Consider the following 10,500-nt stretch of genomic DNA (forward strand, 5'->3'; position numbering starts at 1 on the left):
GGTCTGTACTAGACCAGACATTGCACATGCAGTGGGAGTATTGAGCAGGTTTATGTCAAACCCAGGGAAGGAGCATTGGACAATAGTGAAGAGGGTTTTCGGTATTTGCGTGGAACTAGTGATTATGGTTTGTGCTATCAAGGAAGACCAGGATTGGACAGAGTTTTGGATATTCGTGGCTTTGTTTATGTGGTAAAATTATGGTTGTGAGCTGGCCCCATACAAACTACCTAAATACCTCCCAATGAGGTTATTTTCCCTGGAGTACTACAGGCAGATAATAAATTTAGATGAGGTAAATTTTGTTAAAGCCAAAAAGAAAGCCCAACTCAAGATCAAAGACCATTTGGGTCCTTTTATTTGTAATAGCAGAGAATTTGGAAAGGAGGTAGACCTGATCCTTCAGAGATTAAAATTAAAACAGAGCTTCATATGGAGATATGATCCCTTGGATTTCATTTGCAAGAGAAGGCAGAAAAAAAAAGATGGCTCCTTATATCCATCACCGCATCCCTGAGATAGAAATGTATGCCAACCAATTACAATGGGTGGAAAACACGTTAGAATATAGGGATAATACTGAAATTGCTGTGGAAAACAAGTTAATAGATCTGGAAAAACAACTTGATGATGGTTCTTTCCTGCAGGTGCTAGAACAATCAGATAAGCCAGAATAGTCAACTAGGACAGGACCATCGAAAGAACCAGCAACTACTTCAAGTGCCCATCCAGTCATGAAAACTCCTCATAATGAGGATAAGGTCCAGGCCCACCACTGATGACTTAGCTGAGGTCACCAATGCAGAGGTTGAAAGAAGCAGGCCCACCACTCCATCTGGGAGTACGCAGGAGCCCTCCAAATCACATACTTAGATGTTGATGAGGCAACAAAGTGTTGAGGTATCTTACTTTAGAATGCCTGTAGATAAGGACCAAGATATTAAGGAAAGATACAAAGAGATCAAAGCCAGAAATGAGAGGCTTAAGGCCCAAACAAATGCCCAATATCCGAAAATGACCCCCACTAATTAAACAAGGCTAATGTCAACCTTTGATATCAAAGAGGGGAAAATGAAAATGACTTTCATCAAGCCAACCACTCAGTAGCCAAGAGCAACATCAGATTTCAAAAAGGTGTATTTTGAAGTACTGGAAAGGGATATTCATCCCATTGACTATATTAAACTACACAAAAAAACAGGGGAGATGATATACTCCACATTAACAAGGAAGGCCATTGCTGCCCACCAATTACAAAACTCCCTAAACAATATATCAGCAAAATTTTAGTTGGAGAAGGCCTCCTCACAAGCCAAGGATAATAGGATCAAGTCCTCAGAGGACTTAGTGATTGAAATGGGACACAATCCCAAAGATGTAAAAGCTACAAAGTAGGTGATTAGAAAGAAAAATGATGACATTGCTGCACTCAAGAAGCAGCTAAAGATACCCCAGCTGCATCACCCACAGACAAAGGAAGTCCTAGAAGCACAACAAGGACATGAAGAGCTCATGGACTTGGTCCTGAATCTAAATGATCAACTCAAGGAGACAGAGAAGGAGTTGGACACTTTAATTCAGTCGAAGCAAAGTGACTTGGCCACAACTTCTAGAACTATCATCCCCATAGTATCTACAACAGTTCCTTCCACACTAGCAGCATCGTTGGCACCCACAACTCCACCTACCACAACATTTCCAGTAACAGCAGAATCTACAACAACAATAGGTACATAGGGAGAGAAAGCAGCAGAATTAGTCAAAGCCATGGAAGAGATGTCTATCCAGGCTATAGAGATGAAGAGACTAAAGGAAAAGGTAGCAAGTTTGGAAACTAATTGTAAACTTTCCCAACTCCAGCAAAAAGAAGAAACACAAAAGGCACTGAGAATGGGTGAGAGAATCAAAATCCTGGAGAAGGATTTAACACTACAGAAACCACTGGGACAAACCAAAGAAATGCTCTGGGCCAATATCATTGACTCTGTCAATGATATTTGGCCATCAATTCAAGTTATATTTGAGCAGACAAAATTAGTGAAGATAGCTAATGAAGCTATCCAAAAAGTAAAGGAAGAACTAGGGGATAAACCAGAGGATGCCAATCGACTCATCCACTTCCTAAACAACAAGAACATATATGAGCTCCATGAGCTTAACATAGAAGATAGGACTAAGGCCATTCTGGAGATTAGGAAGGTTCTTTCCAAAAGAAACCTTATGCTTAACTTAGAAGAGAAGTACCATAACATGCAGGTAGCCATTGGTAGGTTCATGGTTAAGTTTCAGATTTTGAGGGAGAAGGGTTTTCCCAGTCGTATGGTCATCAATGATAAGATTATTCCCCAACTAGACTATGGAGATAGATTGAGAAAATTGACTAAGGAACAAGCAAGTTCTTCAGCCATTAAAGCCCTACCAATAGGCAAAGTGTTATATGACACATTGGAGAACTTGTTTTTCCTAGAGCATGAGGTGAAACACTTGTTCCTCACTAAGCTAAATTTTGCAAAGTACACAGAGGCAAATGAAATCTACCGAAAGATGATGAATGTAAAACTACTTGGTGCGGAATGGTGGGAAAACATGACAAATTTACTGTAATAAATTTACATCAGAAAGTTACTGCATAGTAAATGAAGGCAACCAGTTAAAACAGGGAAAAGCAGAGCAACAGGGTCAAAGAGCATCAGTTGAGAGATGAAATTAAAGAAGATTCCAACGTAGAAATGATACAAATATCAGCTAGCTTAAAGGGCTCCAACCCAACTGAAACAACCAACAACACCACAATAAAAGGGACAACACGAAGCAGTTCAACATCTGTGTCTATCTTCATGCAAGAAGCTATTTTTATTCCCTAGTTTAAGTCTCAAGTTGTTTTGAGTTATTTTGTAAATATTTTTGTATATATACTTCATATTTCAAAGTATTAGGGGTGGATTCTTACAATTTCAATAGAAATCTTTTCAAAGACTGTAAAATCTTTTGTATCACTGATTGGGCCAGCATGCTGGATTGATGAATAAAGATCAGATATTTTAAGGGATTCATGTGTAAAGCGGAGTACAAATGAGTAATTTTCTTGTGTTGTTTTATCTCCCTTAAAGTTGTTTCATAATCTTAAATGTTTTATAAGTCTGAATGTTTAACTTGAATAGTATTTCAGAGTTTGCTTAACTGCACTCTGTCTTACTGTTATACATTCTTAATGTTTTCTCTTCACTATCTTAGCTAGGGAATTAGTAACTGCTCCTTAGCTTCCATAGTTTCTCCTCTAGTCTATAGTAAAGGATTCTTAATTTCCCTTTTATCATGATTCACTATTGTTCCCCCATCTTAGCCTCAGTCTGAGGATTCTTGATTGCCCTCTCACCCTCGTTAAGACTCATTTCACCATTTAGTTCAAGGATTTGTACTTCACTCTACTATCTTGCCCCTTGAACATTCCCTTTAGTGATTTAATTCCAGTTTTGTTGCCCCTTCTTTGACTCCATTGCCCAATGGCCTAAAGGCATCAATCTATCAGCATGTTTTAAGGATTGCACCACCAAATCCTCATATAAATAAAAAACCCCCTGAACTCTAGAAGTAGCCTAATATCTAAGCAAACATAGCTAACTTATATAGAGAGATCCCTCTCTGAGCCATAGGTTGGCTAGAGCCTATGCTTAAAAGTTGGTTTGTGGTTGCCTCGAAGCCTTCCCTTCTTCCAAAACTTCTAAGGAAAAGTTTTGAGTGATAACATAGTGGCAACCATATTGGGGAGACAAACCTCAGTCTCCTAAAACTTTAAGGAAATCTTAATCATCATCTTGAGCCCCTTAAAGTCAGTTTTTCCAGAAGTTTTAAAATTTACACTAAAAAACATTTAAAAAGTTATAATTTTGTCTACCATGAAAAATCATTATACCAGGGCCAACCTGGATCCAAACCATGTAGTTATTGTGGATGATCCAGATAGAATTATAAGAAAATCCAAAAAAGAATAGAGTTCAGCTGATAAAACACCATTAGTGAAAGCTAATTCTTGTCCTGATGAGTGGTTGTTTTTACAAGATTTAAATTTTGATGTGCAATTTGATCTCTCATTGTTTAGAAAAAAATCTAAAAGTGTGATTAATGTAACTATTCTAGATCCTGATTTTCTTGCAAACCTTGAAGTTCAAAGAGCTAATAGATCAATCGACGAATATGTTCTGAATACTCCACTATCATCCATTAATACTTCTTTGACTGCTAAACTTTCTGCTCAATCCTCCAACGTTATTAATACCCCTCCCATCACTACCACACCATCCATTATTGCTACTACGGTTCATTCCACTGGCCCATTCATTCCACATCTCCTCATTCAACCTAGAATCCTGTTTCCACCTATAGACATTCCCACTTCACCCATTAGCCCTTCGAGTTCACTTATAGATACTTCCATCTCCCCTATACACACAAATGTCCCTTTTATCCCAATTTCCGTTATAGAAACCCCTTCATCCACTGTTAATGTTTCAGTTTCATTTGTAGATATTCCAACTTCAGTTGTTAATATTCCAAATTCCACTGTTAATACTCCAGTTTCAATTGGCAATCTTTCATTTTCAACTGTAAGCACTGCTAGCTCATCCATCTCCATCTCAACCCAAACTAATCTTCCCTTATCTTCGAGCCAAGCCAAGGCTTTAGCCATGGCCAATAGATATGCCCCTTTGGTGTTTCCTAGTCAATTACATGACCTACCTCAGGACTATCAAAGCAAAATTCAATTATTTGATGCTACAGGCCTATACACTGCTCAGAAACATGTTAATAGAATGAACGATTATTTTGAGTTACATGAGATAGATGATGCAGATGTAAGAATGAGAATTTTTTCCCAAACATTAGCTGGGGAAGTTTGAACCTGGTTTAGAAACTTAGTTGCTAGTAGTATTACATTTATGAAAAACTTTCATAGGATGTTCATTGAGAGATGGGAGAGGAAGAAAAACCCATTGCATATACTTTATGAGTATGAGAACATTAGGAGAGGTCCTAAAGAATCAGTTCAAGACTACTACACCAAGTTTAATAGCACTTACAATGCCATTCCTGCCAACCTTAAGCCTCCTCCTGATCTCGCAATGATGAAGTTCCCTGATGGTTTTGATCTAGATATGGCCTACCAACTTAGGGAAAGAGAGCCTGCAACCCTAGAGCAAAGCCAAACCAATGCAGTAAAAGTAGAGGCTAATCTTTTAGCCAAAAAAGCCCGAGCAAAGATAGAAAGGAGAGTAGGATTTGTTGATGAAGCTTCAACATCTGATGGTAAAGTAGATCTTTTGGCCAAAACTGTAGAAAGAATCATGGATAGACTTGACAACCTAGATAGAAAAACATGGGATAATCAACAAGTAGCCCCAATTAGGAATGATAAGTTCAGAAAAAACCAAAATCAAAACCAAAACACAGGAAAGAATGGATTTGATCAAAACATTAGACCCCCTTTTCAAGAAAACTATTTGGAATCATCTGATCCTAATGATCCAGAACAAGATACCCAAATCAATCTAATGGGTTTAGATGATCAAAACCTTGTATTCCTCTCCCAGGATGAGGAAGAATTGCATGTCACAACAGCTTCAAACCCGGTCTGGAGAGTCATTTGACTATAAACATGGATATGACTTTGCTATATTTGAAGTGCACAAACAATATAATTTGAGAAGTAAAAATAATGTTGGTCATCCTGACCAAACTAAGAAAGAAATGGCAAATCAACCAAAAATAACAAATAAAATTCCTGTGTCGGAGGTGCTTAAAATCCTCCCTAGACCAAACAAAAATCCCCCTAGTCCCATCATTGAAGAAATAATTGCCAACCAACCCTTGGTTGAGCAGCCATCCACATCAGTTCCATTTAAAGAACCTGAGAAAAACACCCATAATGCCAGATCTGAAAGTCTCCATAAGGAAATCCCAAGTAAACAAAAGGAAGATAATTCCACTCAAAACCCTGTTCCAAAGGTCTACAACCCTTCCTCATCATTCAATTTGGGAGCAGAGATATCCAAGCTGAAAATTTTAGTCCCTTTGATTGAACTAGTTAAAAACAAAACTTACAAATCACAAGTAAATCAGACCTTGAACATTACTGAAAACAAAGACTCATTTAACTTGTTTAATGATAAACTAGAATTAATATTTGGACCAAATGTTAATGGAAAACCGCAAGAAGGAGGAATTCCGCCTTTTTACATTATCCTTAATATTCATGATAAAATACTACACAATGCCATGATGGATTATGCGGCTTCTCACAACCTGATGCCAAAACCAGTGATGGAAAAATTGAAACTAGACATTACTAGAGCTTACAAAGACTTGTTCTCCTTTGATTCAAGTCAAGTAGAATGTCTAGGGTTAATCAAATATTTGTGTATTAATTTAGTCCAATATCCTGCCAAGAGCATCCTCATGGACATTGTGTAGTTGATATCCCACCAAAGTATGGCGCGTTGTTGTCCAAATCTTGGGGAGCCAACCTTCAAGGATCCCTCCAACTGGATATGTCATATGCCACAATTTTTGTGTTTGGACAACCCAAGAAACTGAACAGAGAAACTTTCATGAAATACATGGTAAGCAGTCAAGATCGACCTCAAAAATATCCCATCTACTCCATGCATTCAGATGTAGACTCTTTTATTATGTTCAACATTGATCAAACACCAAATGAAACTCCTAACAGTGTTGTTGCAGAACCAAAAGAAATTGCAGTTTCCACTGCTAATGAATCTAATGAAACTTCGGAATTGTGCAATAAAGAAAGTAATCAGGCCACTAGAAATAAAAATAAATGGGATACTCATGATGAGAACTATGTACATGAAATCCTATGGCATTTAGAATTTTATGGCTTTGTAAATAAGTTAGGAGCAGGAGCAAGAGTATGGATTTATAATTTAGAAAACATCACTCAGAGGGCCATGCCTATAGGTTAAATTTTAGATGTACCAAAAATATGGCCGAATGTGAGGTTTTGAAACTAGGTCTCAAGGTAGTCAGGAATTACGTGCTCAAAGAGTTTCAATCATAGGAGACTCAGAGCTAGTTGTAAATCAGATTAAGGGTGTATATATGACTAAAGACACTAGATTAGGCTATTATAGAGGAACCATTGTAGAAATACTCAATACTTTCCTAGAAACACAGATTGAAGTAGTTCCTAGGAAGCTGTTGAAGCCCCGAAAATCGGGTCTACAACAAGGGGGATACCCGCCCGGTCTGGACCTTGGTTGGCAGCTCCTTATCTGTTTGGTATAGCGGGTCCGACTGGGGATATGGGACCAGTTTCCCAATCTATGAGTGTGTGTGTGTGTAGAATTTGATGTTCCTGATCTGATAGTTCCTAATTGAGATATTCTAATTTTAACTTTAATCTAATGCTATGCTATTGTATTCTAATAAGCAGCAACATCTAAGTCTATACTAACCCGGGATGTAATTCTTCTATTATTCGATCTAAAAATATTTTAAATAACAACTGGTAATAAAGATCATTCAGCTATTATGAGAAAAGAAATCAATAAGGATGAAGCACTTCGCATAAAAAGTTAGATGAAACAGTTGGGAAAAACATATTACATAATGAGCTATTCATACATTAAGCATAAACAAATAGCTATCACCGTACAAAAGTGCCAAATGATAATTTAGGCATTCATGCAATAATACATAAAAAACTAAAAACTGTATATCACTTTGACACATAAGCAGAAATGGTTAAGAGATAAAAGTACCATTTATAACTAGTCCTACTCATGAGCTTCAAGCGACAATGATTTATCTCTCCTTGCTCTAACATCCACTAAGAGTACAGAAGTGCAACATCAGTAGCAGATATCAAATGCAAACATCAACAAATCTTGTTCCATTCATTCACCAAAACCTCCTCGGAGGGTGCAAAAGTGCATGCTCTGAGGACAAGTTTTTGATAAGTTTTTGTACCCTTCTCTAAAATGCATGAGAAGGGTTTAAATACTACTAACTAAATAACTTATTTACAAAAATTCAGGATACGGTTTAAATGACCGTCCTTTTTCTAAGCAAAAATAAAGCAAAACTATTTCTAAAATTAAATCTAATATCTAACTATTTCTGCATTTTCTCCTTAACGTTGCAAGCATTCAGTATTTGCTTGAGTAGAGTCGACTGACTGTCTTCCGCTTTTGGTTGAGCTAAGCAAACAGAATTGGCAAGAGTTGGCACCACCTCTTCAGCAAAATCGATGATATACTTGAGAGTCATCCACCGACTATGTGGCTTTACCATGTATGCCCAGTACTAATCCAAGTTCAACTTGGTTAACCCTTGAATTGCTTTTGCCTTTTCCTTAGATTTATGTTTCCAGTTTGTTTTTATCATTGCTTTCTTTCAATTTTTGGGCTTACAGGTGACTGAGCAGTTAGAAGCTTTCCTTCTCGAGCAATTTTCTCAGTGACGCGGAAACTGCCTCCGTTCTTTGATCCGGGCTTCTCTGATGCGTTTTTCACCTTTTGCGCCTCTTTCTTTATCGGGTATAAAGCTCAAAATTTGTAAAAATAATGCTTTCATGAGCTCTTGACCCTGAGCATTAAACTGTCTGTCTCTGATATCAGCATCGCTCAGTACCCATTTAACCATGGCTGTATATGAAAGATCTGTAATGGATGGCTCGGCAACATTTTGTGAATCTGCGGCTCTGTTGCATGTAGTATCTGTTTATAAGGGTGCCTTTTCTCTGTCTTTAGACATTGGAGCCTTACCCTTTTTCCCCATAGCTTCCTGCACATTGCTTTGCGTAACTTTTGTTCTTCGTTCCTGCAGTTCACAAGTGAGGAGAGAGTAATGATAATAAATAATGACAGGAAAGCTTTAAATGCCACGGATATGCAAAAACACGCCACCTTACGTGAACTGGCTCTTCGAAAAACACAAAACCATATTTTATTAACAACTGGCATGAAATTCATTAATTAAAGCGCGTAACCAGTTCTTGGTTTATGGAAAAAATTCTTGAATATTGAGCCAGGAAAATCTGCGATGAAATGTTTCTACGATCAAATTTGTCCTGTGCAAATTTTCATTTACACAATCAATAACACTGCTTGCTACCGTGGCTGCTTGTTCTACCGCTTGTTCTGCCTCCCTGATTTTATCGTCCCATTTGTTATAGAGCATTTCCTTATGGTTTTCATTTATCCTTGGTGCACCTGCTCTTTTTCCCTCATCTTTATCTTGCCAAGCCAAAGATTCAGTCACCCATTTATCAATCAGATCATAGTCACTTCGTAAATCTACCACTTGATTAGTGGTCTGATCACTAATTTCACAATAATAACTCCACTGTGATATCTTTTGGCCCAACGCTTCTTGCTGTTGTAGTAATTGTTCATTCAAGGAAATGGACTCCGTAATAAATTCTGTAAGCTTAGGGTCGTCTTTGTGCATCTCCTGTAAATCCTGTAACTGCTTTCCTTTCTCATCCAAACTTTTCTGATATCCTATCTGCATTTGCTGGAAGTCCTGCTGCAACCTTTCAAGCTGTTTCTGTGCTTCATTATTGGTGTTAGCTTGTTGCAACTATTGTTGTAGTACTTGTATCTGGTCTTCCCTTTCTTTTAACAACTGTTGGACCTCAGATTCTTTATCAATAGTCGCAGAGGCGTATGCTCCTGCGATCTGAGATAGTTTGGTGAGATTTTCAGTAGGATTGCTAGTGGGATCTTTCCACAAGACGTCTAATTGTTCTGCGTCTTGAGACAATGTATTTTCCAATTTCCTTTTCTTTCTCTGTCTTCTTACCACTGCTTTATGTTGTGGGCTATAAAATATATCCAGAGGGGGAATTTCTTCTATGTTGAGTATAAGCTCAGAAGATGGGGCAACAGGAATGTGCTCCATATCTGAGACATCGCTGACTGTTGTTGTGACTACTTCTTTTGCTATCTGTGCATTGCTCACAGGTGTTTTTATGGCTTGTCCTTCACGATTGATCAGTTCGTTGAAGGTTTCCCATTCTTTATCTAGTTCGGTTGTGACTGGCGGCGCTTGAATGATGAGAGGAGGTGGATCTCTTTGCGAGGAGGCAATAACCTGCTGAAGTAGAAGTTCCATTGACTGGGTAGTATCCTTTACTGACCCTTCACTCTTATCCTGTTCATTTCCGGATCTTTTAGAGTGTTCAGACATTTCTTGTTCAGACTTGGATTTAGATCCGTTAGTGCTTGAACTCCCACTAAGACTAACACTTGGAGTTGGTTCTCTTGAGGGTAGGCGTAGTTTCTCTAGAGGAATACTGGCCAACCTTTTTTCTCTGTATATTGTGAACTTTTGGAAATCTTCTGGAGATAATTGCAATTGGGCTTCATGCAAAATTTCTTCAAGTGTGCTTTTCTGTTGGAATATATCATCAAATAAATATTTTTCTCCAAAGAACACCTTTATCTTGACTGTAGTTGTGAAATTCTGGGCAACCTCATT

General features: G+C 37.9%; 1 protein-coding gene across 1 annotated transcript in view; it reads right to left on the bottom strand.

Moving 5' to 3' along the window:
* The window catches only part of LOC149173775 (uncharacterized), a 33,234-nt gene extending 31,465 nt beyond the window's left edge, over positions 1-1,769 (bottom strand). Inside the window, exon 1 of the mRNA XM_089426825.1 lies at positions 1,608-1,769. Coding sequence (XP_089282951.1) covers positions 1,608-1,769 — 162 coding nt within the window. The remainder of the gene's footprint in view (positions 1-1,607) is intronic.
* Positions 1,770-10,500: the final 8,731 nt, after the last annotated feature.

Source organism: Pinus tabuliformis, chromosome 4_2 (genome assembly GCF_031772625.1).
Source record: "Pinus tabuliformis cultivar Carrire ecotype Pingquan chromosome 4_2, CPIR1, whole genome shotgun sequence".
Lineage (NCBI taxonomy): Eukaryota > Viridiplantae > Streptophyta > Pinopsida > Pinales > Pinaceae > Pinus > Pinus tabuliformis.